Genomic DNA, 21,615 nt, shown 5'->3' with positions numbered 1-21,615 from the left:
TCTTCAGGAAGGCTTGAAATTTAATGAAATGTGTAATATAGGATTAATTTCATTTTACTTCAACGTGATTTTTCACGCACTTAGAGATTTTAGGAATGTACCTGTGTATTTAGACAAATTATGGGTTCTCATCCCAGGTAGAGCTTGTAGGGTGGATAAAAGGAGTGCATGAGTATAATGAGCATATATAAAGCACAATTCATTAATGCAATAAATGTCAAATATGTTTGATGTTATATCCAACTCTTAGAGCAAAGTCAGGCAAAAAAGATAAAATCAACATAGCTTTAAAACTTTAGTCATTTGTATTAATTTATACACTTTAGGACATACTCAGTTTGCTTTAAAAGTCTTTTACTCCCCTTTTGTGTTTTATTTACTCATCTTTGGAGTTGACCTGAGGCTAAAACAATTGCCTAATAGGGGATTTTTTTCATCTTTGAGTTTATATTTCCATCTTTAGTTTCAGATTTGCTGCTTCTGCTGTTAATGAAAATCTCCTGTATGGTCTGGGGAAAGGTGACATGAGCTCCTGAAAAGTGATGTGAGCAGGTTGTAGTTTGTCATCAATAAAACATTGAACCTGGCTGGAGAAACCGCTAGCAAATCTACAAAATAGCTGGAGAAAGAGGATTTCCCCCTCAAATTTTACAGTTCTCAGTAAGAACTGATGGTGTGTTGGGTTTGCATGGCAAGGTTAAACCAATTTTCAATAATAGATATACACTCCAAGTGAGACTGTGTTTTCATTGCAAAAATGTGACTATCTTTAGATAGCTTTGAAAATTAAAAGGGTGAGATTTATTCATAATGCAGTGGTTAAACTAGCTGCTTACATATACCACTCATGGGGAGGAAATTCTGAAGTACAATTGTGCTTCTCTGAGCTGCTCTGATTTAATTCTCAACACTTGTACCTGCGTAGTGCTTGTATCTTCAAAGCAACTTAATGAACACTGATCTTTGTAACTCAGTGTGAGGTTGGCAGGCACAGATCTAGGACTTAATATCCCATAAATCAAAGCAACCTAGAAATACTGAGGACATTATGAAGCTGTTCAATGCAGGAGTTTGTTTCAAAATGGAGGAAAATCTGTTAATCTCTATTGGCCATGATTTTCAATTAGAATCACTTGGCTGCAATTTCATCAGTTTTGCAAAAATATGAACACTGTGCATCGTTACTTGAATTTGAATGTAGAAGCTTCCAGTTTCCCCAGTCTTTTCCTTAGTCTTTTGACCTGTGTCTTATTAGTGCTCTTGAAAAGGGCATTGACGAGATTATTAGGTTCGAATGGTCTTGTTTCTGTATTTCCTGATCATACTGCAAATCTATGGCTTAGTTGTATCCTGCTGCAAATAGGTTAGTGAAAAGAAGGCCCTTTCTGAAAAGTTTGCTATGTGATTTTTAAAAAGGCATGGGAAGTACACAAAAAAATTAGAAAAGTGGAAAAAGTAAGGATGCAGAAGTAAGAAAAACAGTCACATGCCTATGTTGGTTTGAGTTGCATAATACAGCGCTGGTGCTGAGGTCAGTTTAAAGAGTTATGATTCCCTTACTGTTTACAAACTCATTGCACAAGTGCAGATGTTTTGTTACTGTGGTGTTACTGTAGGCAGGGTTGGTAAAATGGGCCAGGTCTAAAAGACCCTCGTTTTTTAAACCCCTTTTTGTCATTGCAATGAACTTGAGTACAGATGTGGGAATGAATGGAGGATTGAGGAGGTTTTGCTGATTTAAACAGTGATGATGTATTTAAAGTGATAATGGATGGAAATTGAAGTGAGAGGTGCTGACTGGATATAGGGCAAAAAGCCTTTTCACTTTGAGGACAAATGTGCATTGGAATGGGATGCACATGGAGGTCATTTAGTCTTTATCCATGGAAGTTTTCATTATGTGGATCAAGCCCTGAGCAACCTGGTCTGCCTGAATAGCTGTTTTGGGTAGTAGGTTGGACTAGGGACTTGCTGATGTCCCTTCCAACCTGCATTACTCTATAAATCCATGGGTTGCACATGCATTTGTTTTGTTGTATGACTGTTTCACACCACTGATGTTCTGAAAGCAGGAATAGTGGTCTTTAGAGTCTGCACTGCACAAATGAGAAAGACTCACAGAATCACAGAACTGTAGGGGTTGGAAGGGACCTCGAGAGATCATTGGGTCCAACCCCCTATGAGCTCATACTGCACAGAGCTCTTTGCCCTTGCTTAGCTGTTTTCTTGTAGTGTTTTACCTACAAATGGGTATATATAAAATCCGTTAAGTAGGAAAGGCTGGCAAGCCGTGCTTGTTTCTCTGGTTTAGAGTAGGAATTGTGTGTGTGACTGAGTGGTCGCTCTTTGTACTTCTGAAAGTCTTTTGTATCTGTAATTTGCTCACTTTTGAAATCCAGACAGCTTGCTTTTTTCCTTCAAATGTGAACACATTTGATTGCCTCGCACACTACAGTGTCTTCTACTATCCTAGACTGTTGACTGAGAAGTACTTGTGCATCTAAAAGTTTCTCCCCTCTTTTTTTTGTTTCTTCCCTTTGTAATTCAGTTCGAATAAGGAGGAAATCAAGGCGGCGCTCGCAGTGGGGCAAAGGCATTATTAAGAAGAGGAAAGTCAATAATTTAAAGAAAGATGAAGATGATGCAAAGTTTGCTGATGATGAAAATCACGGGGAGGACAGTAAATTGCTGGAAAATGGAGAGTTAGAGATCAGCGCTGACTGCATTGAGGAGAATGGGGAGGAAACAGGAGATCTCTCTATGACAAATGATGAATCCTCTTGTGATATCATGGATATAGATGCAGAGCAGAGGCTTAACAATGGCACGTCAGGAAAGGAAAACAACTTCGCATCCACAGAAGAAGAGAGCTCAAATGAATCTTTGTTAATAACTGACAGTATTACCCTGAGCACTGAAAAGGAGTTAAGAAAAGGGGACTGTGTGAATGGAGAGACATCAGTACACAGCTCAGAGGGTATACCTGTTCCAACATGCCATAATGGTAAAATGGAATCAATTGATGCTATTTCATCCAGTGACAACAGTGACGGGTGTAGTAACAAGCAAAAATCTTCATCTGAAGATCAGCCAAAGGAGAAAATGGAAGCTTCCAGTGAAAGTCAAGGGGCTGATCTAGTGAAAGCTGAGTTACCACATTGCAGCAATAATGAAAAAACACTACAGAGCACAGACATTGAAACTAAAGATGCTGAAGCAGACAAAGAAGGTATAGCTTAATTCCAGTGTTTCTCTCCTTATCTTATGGTGCAAGTTAGTATTTGTATTATTTTAATTGTAAATGATAAAATTATTATTATGTGGTAATATTTTATGAACTGTGGTCTATTCATTTAGAACATTAGTATGCTTACAACATTTACTTCCCCATAGATAAATTAGAAAATCACTCTTGCTTGCTGTAATCTTATTTTAGGCAAGTAAGTGTATCTTCATACTTGACGTTTTCTGTTTATTTTTTTAGGCTTTGTGGGACATACTGTAAATACTGAGATAAAAATTAAACCATCATTAAAACCTTAAAAAATATTACCAATGCAGATAAATGTATGATCCTTGCTTTAGTCTACATGTTCTGTCTGATCTATATTTTTATCTATTTGATATGTTTTGTCTTATTTGTTTTAAAGATTTATGATAAAAGTATAATGGACATTGGATGAATGATCATAGAAATCCAGAATGTATTCCTCTAAAAATGCTTCCTTGTAGCAAAGTTAAAACACTTTAACTTGGGGCAAAAGCTAGATAAACCGTTGTTTATCTAATGGAGAAGGTATCTGGCTTTTGAGTTACAGTCAACATGGTAACAGTGCAGCATAAAGATAACAGAAAGAGAAGGGAAATCCTGGTGGTGCGTAAAAGAAGGGGCTGTGTCCTTTGAAGACAATGGCATGGTTTCCTCAGGGAAGGGAAATAAAAGCCTTATGTGTGATTGCCTTTTTAATTAGCTTTTTGAATTATCTGAAAGAATGAAATCTTTACTTCAAAAGTTAGCACTGAGATTTACCAAGTAAACAAGCTGTAATGAGAGATCTGAATTACTAGAATATCTCTATATAGATGTTTGTGTTTGTACATACATATTTTCTCTAAGGGTAAGAAGAGTAGACCTAAAGTCCTAAGAATGTGTGCTGTATGTTGAGAACCTCTACAATTCTGAGTTTAGTAGCTAAATTTTGTATACATTAAGGAAGTTATAATAACAGGGTGTCCTCAGGAAAAGAAAAAAGGCATTTTAAATCGATTAGGAGGAGAAGAACAATGAATGAGGGTTGGGAGAGATTCAGAAGATATAAAAATATTTTGTTCTCCAGAGGGTTGGACAGCGGCTTTAATACAGAGGTGGCAGTAAACAGAGATGTTTCAAAAAAGCATGAAGTTTCAGCAGTAGAGCAGATGTTAGAATTACCATGGGAATAAAGACATGGGATGCTTTGGAGAGAAAAATGAGGATTTGATTCACTTAGGCAGAGGGAGCATTAGCTTAACATCTGAACATCACTTAGAAGCTGTATAATTTGATGTTGCTAAGTGGAAATGTTACACTGGAAAAAGTCTTTCTGTGATGTTCAGGTTTCTGCTGGAACCGTGGGGTTTAGTTTTAAAGATGACCCAAGTTCATGTGTGTGTTTTGAGCCGCACATCTATGCACCTATAAACATTCAGAGTTCTGTGCATCTGATGAACAGTGTGCAGCTCTGCAGTTGTGCTTGCTTAGTTCTGGAGAACCCACCAAACCAAAGAAGTTGAAGAAACAAGCTGTTCATTTGGAGAAACTGAGATTGTTTTTCAAATTACAGGTATATTCAAAAGCAAGAAAACACGGAAAGTCGCTGTGGAACAGTCAAAGCCTGCAAATTTGGAGCAGGTCCCAGAGGAAACAGCGGATCCCTTACCCTCTGTAGTGGTTGACCATGACAGACTAAAGGTAATGGAACTGAAAAACGATTTGAGCTGTTACTGAAACTGTCCATAAAAATGCTTCCTTCCTCTGCTACAAAGTAACGTTTCCTTTATTTTTGACTGCAAACAAATATTAAGGCAGCAGTAATTTTTGAGGGTGATTTGTTGATCGGTGTTTTTTTGCTGAAAAGCTAATAAAGCTACTGAATCCTTACTGTCCCATCATTACTACCTTTACAAATCCAGTAATGGCACAGCAGTCCACTATTTTAATTGCAGGTTTTTCAGGTATTCTTATGTGTTAATTGGACATGCCAGTTACTGAGGAACTGCTGGGTGCCTAGTAACTAGGAGTTAACATCATCTTTTCCATACACTTGGTGGAAAGAACTGTTAGTGGATTGGAAAGCAAATTGGAATGTGTGCTGATGTTTTGGCGTCATAGGCCGAACCCCTGCTGGTTAATTTTCTTTCAGTTTTGTCTCCTTTTAAGTGAAGTTACAATAAACTTTCTGTCTTCTGTTGTAGAAACTAGCTTGACTGGGTATAAAATTTAGAGCCCAGTTGCTGTGGAGTATAGATGATAATCACTTTGGAAACAGTAGAAGTGTTTTAAGAGGAAAAAAATTCTTCACGTTTACTATCTGCTACGTTGTAGAAGATACACTCTTGTTCATGAGCAGTTTTACATGTGGTGTGTGTGTCCCCTTCTTTTATTGTAACATTTTTCAACATTTGTGAAGTTAAAAATGGGGTTCCATTTGGCCCTTCTTACAATTTCATGTTGATGCGAGTTCTTCAGGACACCTGCATGAGCCATCAAGGCAGTTTTTATGGTTTGCTTTGTCATAAGTATTAACCAAGGTGAAATATGGTGAAGTATCCTTGAAACAGAAGTAGCATTGCCACAGCTATAACTGAGTATAAAATCTAAGACAAGAAAAAACAGCCTGTGTAAGCTGAGAAGTGAAAAGAGACATTCAGTCCTCTTGGATCTACATGGGTGTTGTGGCTGTATTCGTAGCCAGATGTTTCATGTGTGTGACCCTCCAAAATAGGGGTCCAGAAGGAGATTGCATTTCTGATTTGTCTTTACAAAGTAAAAAATGATTATAAAAACCCTCTTAACTTTTACCTTCTATTGTTCCAACAGAAACTGCTTGATTTGGTGGTTAAGAAAAGTGACAACCTGACTGTTGACCAACTTGAAAGATTGTATTCGCTCCTCAGTCAGTGCATCTACAGACATCGTAGAGACTATGACAAATCACAACTTATAGAGGTGATGTTGTACAGTTCCATTTATTCTTCATCAGAAGTTTGTAAGACTGGCTTTTCAAAATCCAAGATATTCTATCAATTTACTGTACTAGCAGACAGAAGCTTTAAATAGGCTGAGGAAGGTATCCATAAACAGAAAAAACCTTTAGACTTAAAACCCAGGTTGCTTTTAGTAATACTTAGGAAAGGATTAAGATTTTAACCTAAAAGAGTGAAGGAAAAAGAGGGGAGAATACAGCAGCACAAAGAAGCACATGCTAGCAGAGTAAAAATGGAGTAGAAGGAATTTCTGTGTCTGTGGTATGACTAACAGTGGATATAAAGAGGCTACAGGCACACTGAGCCAATATTGCTGCAATTGCCTTTCCTTGCATTTGCATACCTAGGCTCCCCAAAAAATCAGAGCTCTGCTCCATGCAGTTTGCTGATTATGACTTTCATACAAGACCTTAAAAGTTTGCACACTTCCTCTGGGTTGCTAAGTATACCCTTGGGAAAGCCCAGTACAGCATGATGTGAGGCAGTTGTCTCCTTTGCTGTCATCCTTTGCATCTGAAGCTTTTGCTGTCAGAGGCCTCCTGTCTGTATTCGACATTAAGTTGGCATAGGCTGGTTATAATTTTGGCCATAGATTCCCTCCAGCATCATGGTTCTAGCTGGAGAGGCATGTGGATCAGCTTGCTGAATCACCTGATAACCAGCCCTGCTGAAAAAAGGGCAACAATTGCTAGTTTTCACTTGGATCACCGAACATTTTTCTCCATGAATATTTTACAACAAAACCTGGAAAGGCCTTAGCATGGGATATTATGGAGTTTGTGCAAAATACTTTTCCAACCGTTTTCATCTGCTATCTTGCCCTGAAAATATGTTGGAGGTCTGTGCCAAACATTAGGTAGATTAAAAAGACATTTATCCAGCCAGTAGTGTGTAGATCTGTTTACAGCAGGGTCTTGAATTCACGCAGTGTGCCATTGCAATGCTTTCTTAATACTTATTGACTACATTAATTATGTAAGTGACCCTTCATACACTTAGATTTTCTCATGGACCATCACTGTAGGGCACTTTTCTGCACTGATACTTCTTTTACCATATTTTGCTAGCAGAGAGCAGCAAATAAATAGAAATGTCTGGTTTCTTAATAACTAGATTAAATAGATTAAAAATTATTTTAAAAAAGCACCCAATAAATAATGACTATGTATTATAACTTTATTTCTGTGTCTGGTTTTTTTATGTCTAATGGATGCTCTATGTCTCTTGCAGGAGATGGAAAGAACAGTTCATGTTTTTGAAACATTCCTGTGAACTCGTCAAGATGGGTGGGTTTATCCTCTCAAACTGCTCATGGGAGAGCAGTCCTCTGAGCCATTCAGTTTCCATTTGCACCAAGTACGTGCAGAGCCTTGGTCTTAAGTGCTCTCTCTTTTTCTTTCTGTTGAATTTGGTGCTATTGTCTCAGGTACCTGAAACCAACCAGCCTACAAGAACCAAACAGAACTTCATATAATTGTATCTGATATAAATAAAGAATACAATGCCACAGCTTGGAGATTTTTGGTGCTACAGAAACTGTTCTCATTTCTGCTCTTGTTCACTCTACATGCATTATCTTTGGGGAAACTTCAGATAAAGTGGAGACCAACACATACAAGAGAACTGGAAAGAGCAGATCTAAGTTGAATATTTTTAAACAGGCAACCTTTTTTAATTTTTTTTTCCAATTATTCTCTTCTCTGGGGTAATGGACAAAAAAAAAATCTGTTCTAAAGAATGCATTGTGGTAGGAACCTTGAGTAACTGGATGTACAGTAATTTGAAGATGAGGCTCTCTAGAACTGCCTTTAATGTGCCTTTTAGTCAATTGAGAAAGATAAGGCTAATCAATTGGTTCGGATTATAGCAAATGGCAATGTTAGAAAGCTGTCTTCAGAATGAAGATCTCCAAAAGGATGATTTGTATTCTCTTCATGGGATGGCAACCAGTATTATGGTTCTATAATGCCTGTCTTACTCTACAGAACTAAACTAAGACACACTGAAAAAGCCACACACTTTACCAAAATGGTGAAATTCCTTTTTCATTGGTATATATTTGTTTTAAAAACAAGTTACACAGCAAAACTCTTCTGTGTTGCTAAAAATGAAGCATTTTCCCACCATCTCTTTGTTTTCCATTTTGAGTTCCTTGAGAAAACCAAGTTTAATACTGGCAGGTTTCTTTCTGAAGTTCCGTGTTTGTAATATAGCTTGGACTGTGCAGTGCAGGTAAGAAGACACTCTAGTTGGTCAAAGTCCTGGAGCCCAAGCTCACTGGAAAATAAACCTTAAACTAGACTTCACAACTCGGTCCTCACACAGGGATCGGGGGACAGCTGTTCAGACCGCAGTCCTCTGGGTCAGACTGGTGTAGTTCAACACCTTTCCTTTCTGCAAACTGGAGAGAACAGTTTAGGCAATGTCAAGAAAAAACATGTTTTATCGCAGGCTCAGTATTAAAACCTTTTACCTGGGCTGATTTACTTCAAACCTACCTGGAAACTGGTTTTAGAGAAGCTGGCTGGTGTTACATTGTTAACCGTTCAATGTGACTGTCCTTACACAGCAGTGGAAGTCTCTTTCCAGAAATATGCAACACAGTGTGATTAGTTCTTGATTAGAGAAAACAGTCTTGGACTACTGCAGAGATACTGAGCTACCTCAGCTTTTTGTATTTCAGTAACCAACAGTGTTTATGGAGGACTGTGATCGCTCTGCTCCCATTTACAAACTGAAGCTAAGGTACTTGTCTCCACCTCTGCGACTAGTAGTAGCGTAGCGCTGCGGAGTAACAAAACATGGGCCTTGGGCTCCTGCAGTAATCCAAAGTGCTTTGTATATTATGGTTAAACATAATTCTATTTTAGGTTGTCTTCTCCCCCGAATGCCACTGTTTTTCTTTATAGCTAATGGCAGAAAAAGGTTTTAAGCATTCATGTACGTCTAGTTACACCTTCTAAATGCAACCCATGCAGAAACACTGTATTTTTCAGGTGGGAAAGTGCGATTAAAAACAACAAAAACAAGCAGAAAACACATTTTAAATGAGATTCTTTGATCTCAGATTTGATTATGGGATTTTTTTCCATGTTTCGGTTAGTATTTATTAGCATCATACCTGTTTGAGATATTTTTGTGTCTCGTACATTAACAGCATTTTGTATTTTGATGGAAATTGTTACAAACTTTAAGATTTGATTAAATAAAATGTAGCAGATTTTTTGTAGCAAGTTTCTGATAAAGGGGTTTTTTGCAAGTCTCAGGTTCTTGCTGCAGAATTTTTTAAAAATATTTATTCCAGTTTCCCTTACTCAAAGAAGTTTTTGTTCAAGTAACAGCAGCACTTGTGGAAGATAAAACTGCATACATTTTTAAGGAGATAATAAATTTATATGTATTAAAACAGTTGAGAATTTTAGTCACCAGTGAGCGTGAAAAGCAAGTTTGAGCTAATGCCTAGCATTAAAAGTGGTTCTGAAAGGTCTGGTTTCTAAAGGAAAATTTTTACTGTCAGTTGTTGGTTGGGAAAAAAATCGTAAGAGGCAACTTTACTAATTGAGGAGCTGCCATGTTGTTTTAGAGAAGAGTAGCTGATATCAGATGTTCTAGTGGACAGCTTACCTGAAATGAAATACTCGCCTTCCTAGCCCAAATAACCACACTTCAGTTTTTGTTTTCCTTTACAGATGTCTGGTGGTTATAGAGTTAAAACAGCTGTTAATCTATCCATGTGGTCTAAACTTGTTTACTCTTTGTATGTTTTTAATTTTAATTATTTTTTTTTTTTTTTGCCACATAGCACTGGCAAGAGTTTGTACAAATTGACCTCTCTTCCTTGTTTCTTGTTGTGAAAATTGCAAATAAACTCCTGTGTGAGTCCTTATGCTGGGGTCCATGAAATGTGGCCGGCCAGAAGAGGGGAGGTTTCTCCAGGGGGGTTGGTGGGGCTGTCTTGGAGATACACAGTTGCTCTTGGGTGAAGTTGATGGCCATGGAGTTAATTGTATTTGCAAGCTTGAATCTCACCTGTGATTAATTTTTTTTTGTTTTGTTTTGTGTCCTCTGTATTGTTACTTGATTTCTTCATATGCCAATGTATTTATAGGATTACTGTTTTTTGTAATAACTTGTCTTCCTTTTTTTTGGGTTTTTTTGTTTTGTTTTGTTTTTGTAATTAAATTGGTGGCTCAGCGCTGGTTTTACCTTCAGTCTCCTGGACGGCAGGTCCTGCAGCTGGTAGTCATTTACTTTTGTTTTTATTTTATTTTGTAATCACAACATAAGCTTGAATTTGGGCTTGTACTTGCATCTTTTGTATCTTGTACATTGGGTTATTTAGACATTGGAGAGTCCTGTTTGGTTTCATTAACGTGTGTCTACTTTGTGGATTAAGTAGACTTCCTTCATCAACTATGGTATATTTTGGATTCTATAGTTTTATTCAGAACTGTGTTTAAATCGATGTTTTGCATTTTGACTTCATTTTACGTTAGTTTGAAGTAAGTTATTTAATTTTTTGAACTTCTGGAAATTTTGAACATTTTACTGTAATTTGTAATATAACTGCTGTGAAATACTTGAATAAAGATGACAAGAAAACACAGCTTTAGCTCCTTCAAAAATGTATTTAAAACAAAATGCTGCCTCCTTGCTGATTTCAGTCTTTTTCTTACCAGACCTCCTTGATTTCACAGTTCAGATGTTTTACACTGGGATCTTGCTGGTTAGTTATTTTGAGTGGTTTAATCCCTAACTTTTGCTTTCCATGTTTGTTGATGAAAGGAAAAAAAACAACCCTTCTATTATTAATGTTGCCTGAAGAAGTGAAATCAGCATTGCACACTGGCGGGTGAGTAACATAATAGTTACGAAGTTACACTCTGTCCTTAGAAAACATTGTATGTTCAGTTGCAGGGTACCACCCACGCCTGCCTGTAGTACCTCAGCATCCAAGTCATGCCAGAGTATCTCATTAGAGGGTTTTTAAGGAAGCACTCTCTTTCCTTCCTATTTATCAGAGTTGTTTGGGGTTTTGTTTGGGTTTTAAGATGAACTTCTAATGTATATAGGAATCCCCTTAGTTCGCCGCCCCGACCCCCCCCAAACCATGAATAGGAGAGGTAATGCAAGCACAGAATCAGCCCACATCGTACTGGTTGGCAGTTTAGGAGGAGCTGACAAACTGCATGTGATGTATAGAACGTGGAACAGTATGATCTAGCAGTTCTGTAGATCTGTTATGGCTTCTCTTGAGCCAAAGGACATAGAATCATAGAATGGTTTTGGTTGGAAAAGACCTTCAGGATGGAGTCCAACCAGCTGTCCAGCCCGACTAGGTCCAACACTAGACCATGGCACTAAGCACAACATCTACTCTTCTTCCAAACCCCTCCAGGGATGGTGACTCAACCACCTCCCTGGGCAGCCCATTCCAATATCTGAAAACCCTTTCAGTAAAGAATTTTTTCCTAATATTCAAACTATTTCCTAATATTCAAGCTAAACTTCCCCTGATGCAACTTCAGGCCATGCCCACTTGTTCTGTCACCAGCTACCAGAGAGAAGACACCGACCCCCACCTCGATGGTGTGTAGAGTGATAAGGTCTCCCCTCAGTCTCCTCCAGCCTAAACAATCCCAGCTCCCTCAGCTGCAGCTGCTTCTCATAAGAGTCCTATACTAAACTCTTCACCAGCTTTGTAGCCTTTCTCTGGGCATGCTCCAGCACCTCAATGTCCTTCTTGTAGTGAGAGGCCCAAAACCTAACGCAGCATTCCAGGTGTGACATACAGCTGCCCGTTTTCCCTCTTTTCTTTCCTTTGTACTGTAAATTACAGGGCTCCTGGGTGAACAGCTCGCTGGGGAAGAGGATAGTAGTAACCTGTTTCATGTCTGACTCTAATTCTGCTTTTAGATATGGCTTTGGAAGCACAATTAGATCTGAAATGTAACATCCATTGCATAAATTACGGTGTAAATGTAACAATGAGGCGGATGAGCCAGAGCCGAGGCACATTTTGGATCAGTGTGGGCAGATGCGTTTTATCTGAATGACCAGCACCACACTTGACCCCAATCCAAGGGCTTCTCAGTCTGGGAATGAAGAACATAGAAACAGGTACTCAAGACTTCATACCCTGGCTTTGAGGTGTGGTGATGGCCATGTTCACAGAGGGGATGGTTTGAGGCCTGATTTCTAAAAATGATCAGTCAGAAGGGGACAGAACTGCTTTATTTGGGCATTGAGGAGAGGATTCCTGTAAAAATGCTGGGTGAACTTCGGTGCTTTAAAAGCATCAATTAGTGGGCAATAGTTGGATCGTATCTCATGTTAATAAAACCTTAGTAAAAGCTTGTGCCACACTCACATTTGTCAAGTGTTCTCAGCTTAACGCTGCTCCCTTCTGCTGTTCATTTCTGCCTTGAACGTAGCTTTGAACAGCAACTTCCCGTATCCCCTCACACTTGTAGTGTTGCACATCCCGTTCCCTCCTTTAGGCCCCTCAGATGATTAATTTTAATAAATTAAAAATGAGGTCCTTTTGTTCTGTATCTCGGGTAGGATTTGGACTTGTAATATCCGGGGGTTTGAGCCAGCACTGCATGTGAATAAATTCTGTGAGGGAAATCAGGAGGCTGATTTATGAAGCCAAACGCTTTAATTGTGGTTTTTTTTCTCCCCCTTCAGTGTGTCACTTGTGGTCATGCAACGATTATGTAAAAATGAGGGAGAATAAACTTCAACACTAATTAATTCAGCCTCGTTCCATTTCTAGGTGAGTGCACAGGGAGTGTATTTCAGTTGAAGCCACTGCCTGTAAATGGCTCTGACTACTACTAAATGCCAGTTATTTAAGGGATGCATTTGAATTACACTACGTGGAGCCTTTCTTCAGTAGTAGGGAAGACCCTTTTCCTTTAAAAATATGATAAGCTGCTAATCTTGAAAATGGATTCCCCACTTTTAGTGGAATGAGGTGGGCATCTGCATTAAGGTTTGCTGATAATGTGGATTCTGGTTTGTAATAAAGCTGCTTTCAGGTGCAGAAGGTGGCCTTGGTGTTAGAAGGCTCCTCACCTTGAGTTACAGGAGAGGGGCAGGTTGGGAGTGGAGGCGGAGGAGGTTGTTCAGGCTCAGTATTTGAGGCACTTAGGGTGTGTTGGTGTATGGCAGACATTGAGTCGGTTCTGCTGTGGTAAACTCCATGTTGTGCTTTTACTCGTGCCTCTCAGCAGTGAGGAATTTGGCAGAGTGTGTGTGAGAAACACACAGGTCGCCGGGACCGGATGGCTGCCGGGAATGCTCGCACCATTTGTCATCCTGGGGTTTTTATGGAGATGAATTATGTTGTGATGAAAAACCCTTTGTGTCAGCATAAATCTGGAGCTCTGCCATAACCCAGAGATGTTCCACTCTGTCTGTCGGGCGGTGGGAGTCTGAAGGAGACCAAATGACCTGTCAGCATTGGGCCTTGAGATTGGGTGGAAGGAAAGACTTGGGGATGTTTTAGATGGGCTGCCTTTGACATACTCAGCAAAGGAAATAAAGCAGAGACAAAAACATAGAAGATACATGCACCCTAGAAAACACATTAAAGTTGAACTAAATAAATTCGCTAAGAAATCGAGTCTTTCTGCTGTAGAGAGAAACAAAAAGGGTGTTGGTGTAGTTAAGGAACTGTCTGTCGTCTCCAAAACACACCAGCTCCAGTTCTGTCATACAGGTCTTGTGTTCACTTGCTGAGTTGGTTGTATTTGGCAGCATCCCTTCTGTATGTGGCAGCTGCCTGGAAGAGCAGCGGTACCTGATTTTGGTGAGAGAAAAGGGTGAGTTGCTGATCTGCTTTAGGTGTCTTGTGAAACACTTGCAACATGAGCTTTGAAATCAGGCCTGCTGCATTCTCTGTGATGTCACAAAAGGTTTAGTGAGCTGAAGGACATCACAAAATCATAGGGGTTGGAAGGGACCTCAAGAGATTGAGTCCAACCCCAGATGTGGCATGAACAGTCATGTGTTGGCGTGACTGTTAATATTGGTTCAGTAATAGCTGACTGCCCTGTTAGACATTGGAAATGCAAGCTTGTGAGACTGCGCCTCCACGAAGCACTGGAGATGTAAGTGGTTCAGAATTACCATCCAGCTTTTACATTGGGGTTAGCATGCCTCAGAGTCTTGCTCTCACATTTCAAGCATGTCCAGAAGGCAGAAAGCTTCTTTTTTTTTTTTTAATAAAAAGCTTCCTTTTCACAAGATTCAGAGACAGCCACGAGCATAAATTTTACAGTGTTAAACTTTTCAGTACACGAGAATAAATTTTGGGAATGGAAATGAGCTGACACCTAATGATGATTTAAATGTTTAGCAATATGTCACAAAAATTCAGGTTGATTCGTGGAGGGTACTGCCAGCCCCAAACGCTGCTTTGTGCTCTCTGGTGCACGTATGATTGAATCTCACCCGTGTACAAGTTCCAACTTCTGTCTGGCTTAGTGGGTTCTACACCTAGTCGTGATCTGTGGAGCTTGTACCACCAGCCCTGTGCTCTGAGCTGATAGAAACTGATAGAAACACACCTCTTACTGCTCACTAATTTCAGTCTGGCATCTACTTCCAGGCACTGCTGCTTGTCTTCTCTTTCTCCTCTACACTTTTCATACACTGATATCCCACCTGCCTGCCCCCTCCCTCCAAAAACCCGAAGGTATTAATGCACTGTGATCAAGTAGCCTCTCAGTCTTCTTTTTGCTGAGCAGAATGAGCTCTTTATGGCTCTCACTGCATTTTCTCCAGCCTTTAAGTCAATTCTGTGGCTCTTTTCTGTAGTAGGTCAATTTTTCAACATCGTCTAAAACATTTGTTCACAGAGGAAATTGATGTGATACTCCAGCATTGGTCCCACCAGTGCCATATATAAAGCAAAAAAAAAAAATCACGGATTCCTACTTGCTGTTCCCCTTTTTACACACCCAAAGATCAATTTAGTCCTTTTATGCTGTGAAATTGGGCCGGGAGCTCTTCTTGCTTGACACTTCTCAGACCCACAGCTTTTCCCAGTGCTGTTCTCTGTCCCACACCTCAGCCTTCCTCGTTCCCACCTCTGAGGTCCTGCCTAACTTCATGAAAAGAAGTTCTGTGCCAGTGGTCCCAGCCAGGTGGAGGAGCCAGCGCGGTATGTAGGACTTGTTTGGTCCTCATTAGCTGCTGCTCTGCTAATGTCTGTTTCCACACATCTTTGAGTAGGGATTTATGTCAACGTTTTCCTTCAAGAACTTTGGAAGCAGAGGATCACCCATTAGGACTACACTGATAACACCGAATTGATAACTACTCGAACAGATTAGATGTTCCTCAATTAATCTGCCTATTCTTAGCCTGTTTAATATTTGCTGTCTGAATATCGCACAGTGAGAAAGTTGAAGTATTTTGTCACATGCTGTTGAAAATCTATTACCTTATCAATCAAATGTGTAATCCTGTCAGAGAACGAGATCAGGCTCGTGTGATACGGCCAGTTTTCTGGAAAATCATCGTATTTATTCTTATCTCTTTGATTCATGATCAGTTTAGTTAGATACCATCGTCCTGTTTTCACTTGGGATTGATGTCAGGTGAATGTCCCATAATTACCCAGTCATTTCACTTGCCCTTTTGGTAGCTGTCACATCATCATCGCTCTTTCTGAGGTACCCACGTGTTATTAAAAATGAATGTCGGTAGAGCAGAGACTGCTGAGTGTTCTGGAGATGGTTGAGTGATCAGTTACTTCCTGGATTGGACAACCCTGATCCACTAAGGAAAGTCCAACATCCTCTCAGGTAGTACGTGCTCCCTGACACCTTAATGCCCAGATGATACCTCTTGCTGAATAGAAAACAGAAATCTGAGCCATTCCCAAGCTCTCCCACCACATTCCCATTCCTTGTTTTCCCTGGGAAGGCTGTGGGTAGCACTACATGTTCCAGAACCTAAACAGGCAGCTTGCAGAACAGCTGGGCATAAATTGAAGGAGGTAAAAATGAACCCCATGCTGACACGTAACAGAATCTGCACTCATTGGACATGAAGTTAATTAACTTTAATATTAAAGGATGATCTCTTTGAATGGAAACGGTGGCTACAGAAATTCCAACGGGCTTGGAAATTTAGACTTGCTTTGCCAGAGCTGATTCTGTCCAGCGTGGGTGGAGGGACAGGGTTTTTATGGAACATAAATGCTTTAGGAGTTGGTGTGTCACCTTCATGCTGAAAGCGTTTGGTGTGTTCACCAGTCCTTCTGTGGAGCTCTCCACCAGCATGAGGACAGTGTGCTACAAATTAGGGGTGGTTCCAGTTCCCGAGAAGCGGAGAGGAATCGGTTCCTTTTGACCTATAAGAGCTGTTATTTTTATAAACCTCTGTTTATTTATATGTTTTTTTAATGAGGTGGGGAGAAGGGAAGAGCTGATGCTTCCGCAGGAGTGTCACCGGTGACTTCGGTTCGGTGTTTGCTAAAGGTCACCGATGCTGGAGGACGGGGGAATGCGTGTCTCGCCCGTGGTGTGAGGTGTGACAGCTTTTTAAGTGGTCTTCAGCTCAGCCCCAGTTGTCACCACAATTCCGAGTCCCGTATTAATTTGCTTACAAGCCACACGCTGGAGTCACCTGTCAAGCTATTAAAAAACCTGGGTTACTGGTGCTGTTCTCTGGACAGGTTGTGAAAGAGTTTGATACCGTTGCCAGGATGAATCTTGCTGGGTAAGATCTGGGATGTGAACTCTGAAGGAAAAGAGAATGCTGGTCAGAAATAACGGGTGATGAAATTAAAACCAGCAGGCAGCCTTTCAAACCTTCGCTGTATAGACGACCGGTAATGAAAAATTCAGAGACAGATTTGGCGTGATGACAGCACCTGAGCGTCCTTCTCCCAGGTAGTAACAGAGCCAAAACATTTAATTCTGCGTGTAAAGCTGCTGCTGATTGAAGTGGAATTTGTTCAGATAAAGAAAATTGGAATTCGTTGGTCCTTAAGAAACCCACTAGCTAAACAGAAATCACTGAAAGCCGTGTGTGTTATCGAGAGGAAAAACACCGGTGGCCAGCGAAGGGACGAGTCCTACTTCGAGGTAACCTGCCACTTCCTTTCTCGTTCCTGGTCTCCGGAGTTGGAGGCGTGCTGGTTGGCCTGCCATGCTCACACAGCTCAGCTCTGGAGGCTGTGATGGCAGCCCTTGCTTTCACAAATTCTGACCTCAGCGAGTGTTTAATCACGCCCCAAACAGATTGGCTTTTCGGGGGAAATAACAGCGTTTCTGTTCTGGTTTTGCTGTCCAGCTTAATGTAACGAGTGATGGAGATGCTGTGCCGCAGACACATCCATCTGCTTCCCTCCAGACCATTCCCTTTCTGGCTTTTTCTGCATTCTAAAAGTTACTAACCCAGAACACTTGCTGCTCATGGGAACTTACCGCTGCCTTTCTGTATGTGCTGGCATCGCTACTTCAGCCAACAGCGTGTTTCGGCTCCTGTCTTCGGGCCGACTTGAAATGGGAAAGAGCATTTAGGGGTGAACTTAGGGGTCTCATCCCATTTAAAGACCCTATATTGGCATGAGAAGTCATGACAATGACAGAGTGGGTACAGAGTCGGTGTTTTCCGAGGGACTCAGCACAGGTTGCAGCCTGCCGGGACTTGACTGCATCGGCTCTTTGTGGGTTTACCCCCATTTTGAACATGAAGTCACAGTTTTGGTCAGTGATGGGGCAGCAGCACGGTTCTGAGACAGCAGGGAAAAGATTTGGGATCGATTCTGGTTTCTTCAGAGCAGTTCTCCATGAGGACCCAGACAGGTGGGTAAGTACTCGAGGGGGCTCGTGTCTCTGCTGACCTGACAGAATGGTACTCGTGCAGCCAGGCAGAAGCGCAGGCTCCAGCTCCTCGCCCAGCTAATCCCTGCAGCTGCGGGGTGTGGGTGCTCGTGCTGGTGTCCAGTTTGTCTGGGCTCCGCCAAGGGCAAGCTGAAGTGTAACAAATGTTCTAATTAGCTTGCTCCGATTGCACGGCGCTAAGCTCAGCCTTAACACCTACCTGCAGTTAATTAAAAGCCGGGGTTGCCAAGTATTTATTAGTACCCTGCCTTTGCCACTGGATGAAACAATAGGAGAAGGGTGGATGAGGGTGTAAACTGTCAGGGGTAGGTGATGACCTGAGCACAGTGAGCAGCCCCATTTGGACATCGCTCCGTCCCAGGTGAGCCATGGCAGAGCCATGCCAGTGAACTAGAGAGGTTTCACTGTTAGCAGGCTGCTGAGCCACCCTGTCCCCTGCCTTTCCTAAAGCTTTTAAGGAGAAAAAATCTCTGAGCAGGTATGTGCTCATGATTCCTTTGGCAGAAGCACTCAGCCAGGGAGCTAAAGTAATTTCCATGTACAAGTAAAGCAAATAGCCTGTGTTTTTGTTCATCCTACCACGTAATATTGACTAGTGCTGAGTTACGAGATCTTTGCAGAGCCTTGGTGGAAAGGTTGGCAACTTGTTCGTTGAGGTCTGGATTGCTGCAGCACGGTTGTGTGGTGCTGAGCCATGAGGCTTTTGGTAACCTTTGCAGGCTGCTCAACCCGAGCCACTAAGCCTGAACCTGAGTGTTGTTCATGCCCTTAAATACTTGTGTGGATGTACCCTGTGAGAACCAGAGACAACTTCAGTGCTCTCTGTTAATGTGTACAGCAGATATTGTCTCCTAATGTCCAGCTGAAATGTTCCACTGCGGTGTTATGTGAGACTAGTTATATTTGGCTCATCTTTGTTCTGTCTCCAGTTTTACAACTGCCAGATGACACCCTAATGACACATCAAAGGGACTGTGCTTAAGTGCTCCCTGCATGATGTGTCCGGTGAGGTCCATGGCTCCTGCTCTGGATCCAAAGGAATTCCGACCATTGGGGTTTTGTCTTTTAGACGCCGCAGCAGCAGTGCAGTAGGAACAGCTTTCATTTAGAAAAAGAAAAAAAACCCAGCCACTAAAATACCAACCCCTCCCCAAATCCCCAAAGGAAAAAGCTCTTTACCGGTATTTTTTAAAACCATTTCCTAAGCTATCTTGAGCCCTTTTCTTTCCTTAGTAGAAACTTTGGGAAAATACATGAAGAAGAAACAGTCTTGCTGAATAAAATCCCAAAATAACTTCAAACAATGTTTTCTGAAATGAGTGTGGAAGTACTCCAACAGCTACTGGGCAGCTGGGTGTTAGCAATCCGGTGCTGGGAGTGCAAGGGAAGCTGGCTGGGGTGGGGTGAACACGCTTTCACCTGTGGTTGGGATGAAACCTGAAGTCACCGTTCATGCAGACCTGTTTCTTGGTCAGGTGGGACAAAAATTAATCCAATCTGGATGCTGAATCTAGATCTATAAATATATTTATTATAATATAACAAGAACTTAACAGTAAACATAAACTATATACAATACCATTACAGATAACCCTGTTTTTAATATTATTCACAGAAATAGCCAGTTTTGTTCCAGTGTGAGAAATGAAGAAATAAGCTAAACTGGAAATGTTGAATGTGTTTAGGTCTCGTTGACAGGTAGCACCTCCTTTGGAGGTAGACACACACCAACACTAAAATTAGTCCTGCCCCAGGCAGTTAGAAACTTGTGCTCCAATCTTTAGGTTCACACTTGCACCCTGTTTGACATAAATACTTTAAATGACATACTAGTATATAATTTTGTTGTGCTTATTATTTTTTTCTTCTTCTTCCTTAATGAATAAATAAAACAACTGCGTAACAAAGGCTGGAACCTCACTGTCAAAATGAGAGACTTGAGTCACCCTATAGCTGGACTCAGCTGACTTGAGCACTTTAAATACTGCAAGATACAAATTTCAATTTTTTTTCTTTTATTTTATAAACAATTATTAATAAAATAAGATGATTAGCTAACCATCTGCATTGATTTCCCCAAAGCTGTAGGCAGACCTCCCTCAGTATAAAAAGGCTAGCGTATTTGGTATGAAATTCATCTAGGTATTGACTGTAAATCTCACCCACACCCTGTATAGGACCCTCCTTCTTCAATTAACCGGCATGGCATTTGGGATTTGAGTCTGCAAAGGCAAGTATGGCAACTTTTTTCCCTCTACTTGGAAAGAAATCAGGCGATCCTTAGCTTGGGGTTACTTCTTGCGAATTTTAAGATTCTTTCCCCTGCCCCCTCTACGTTACCCGGTCCGTTTCTCATTTGATCCTTTAATGTATAAATTTATAAAGAATTTCCACATCACAATGCTCTCTGGATAGACAATATTTTAATATATATAAAAATATAACCCCTGTGCTGTGCATATACTTACAACTCTACATAGTAATCACTGTAAGTCTCTTATACTGGGCTTAAGTCTATGCGTTCTTCTACCATGGGATTTAAACTCGTGTGTTTAAAATCTGTAAATAAGAGCAGGATAAGGTTTCCACCCCTATGGGAAACTTGAAAAAGAAAACAAAATCTTCTCAGGCTTTACATAAGAGAGAGTGGTGTACATCCCAATGTAAGGAATTTTGGTGGAGAGCCAAAGCTGTGAGCGCGCAGCCACAACAGGAGGCATCTTGCTGAAAACGTGGGGATCCCACGCTACGCTGCGTTCTCCTGGGATCCCAGTTGGGAGCAAAGAGCGGTTTTACCAGGAGAATGCCCCTGGAATCGAAACCCTTTTCATTTCTGTGTTGCAGGAATCGAGCACTGCCAAGTTTGCTCATCAGCAGAAACCAGGAGGAAAAGGTCAGAAGCCGCCCCCCACCCCCCCAACCTGTGGGCATGGCTGCACGTGCCCACCCAAGTATCAACGGGAGCAGAAACTCATCCAGCCCAACAGACCTCTTTCCATGACACCCCCCCCCCTCAATCATTTTACAAGGAATTTATTACCAATGGCTACTCTTCTCCCCAGTCCCCACCTCACCACCCCCACCCCCCAACCCTGGGCTCTGCTCTAGAGAACTGAAAGATTCGTTTGATTTGATGGAAGACTGACATCAACGTGAGCCATCTGTCACACACGATTCCTCTCAGTCATTGGTATTGAAAAGCATGTATTTGTTAAAAACAAATGTAGGAATCAAAGTGGTAAGGACACTTTGACCTTTCAAATAGATTGATGCCTAAAGTGTAATAGTAAAACTAATCTGCACGGTTATTTTAAGAATCAAGCTTGAGCTCTAGAAGTAAAATGCAGATTTTTTTTTTTGTTTGTTTTTTTGTTTTTTCCTCTCTTCCCCAGCTTAAAAAATATGTGAAATTCTATTGCACCTGGGTTGACCAAAAGCCGACGTCCAGAACAAGTGCCACTATAACATCTAGTGACACCCTCGTATTATTAAGTTACAATAT

At 40.9% G+C, this 21,615-nt stretch overlaps 1 protein-coding gene across 2 annotated transcripts in view; it reads left to right on the top strand.

Annotated features, from left to right (window-relative positions):
- Positions 1-7,939, top strand: part of ATAD2B (ATPase family AAA domain containing 2B) — a gene marked incomplete at its 5' end in the record, with an annotated part of 78,508 nt that extends 70,569 nt beyond the window's left edge. For both annotated transcript variants that reach the window (XM_084261721.1, XM_084261720.1), the window contains 4 exons: positions 2,549-3,229; positions 4,824-4,951; positions 6,080-6,208; positions 7,477-7,939. In XM_084261721.1, the coding sequence (XP_084117847.1) occupies positions 2,549-3,229; positions 4,824-4,951; positions 6,080-6,208; positions 7,477-7,518 (980 nt within the window). In that variant the 3' untranslated portion in view covers positions 7,519-7,939. The remainder of the gene's footprint in view (positions 1-2,548; positions 3,230-4,823; positions 4,952-6,079; positions 6,209-7,476) is intronic.
- Between the last annotated feature and the right edge of the window lie 13,676 nt (positions 7,940-21,615).

This window comes from Gallinula chloropus, assembly GCF_964237585.1.
Source record: "Gallinula chloropus genome assembly, chromosome: 3".
In the NCBI taxonomy this organism is placed as follows: Eukaryota; Metazoa; Chordata; class Aves; order Gruiformes; family Rallidae; genus Gallinula; species Gallinula chloropus.
The sequence above is the reverse complement of the archived record's forward strand: the minus strand, read 5'-3'. Positions and strand labels throughout refer to the sequence as shown.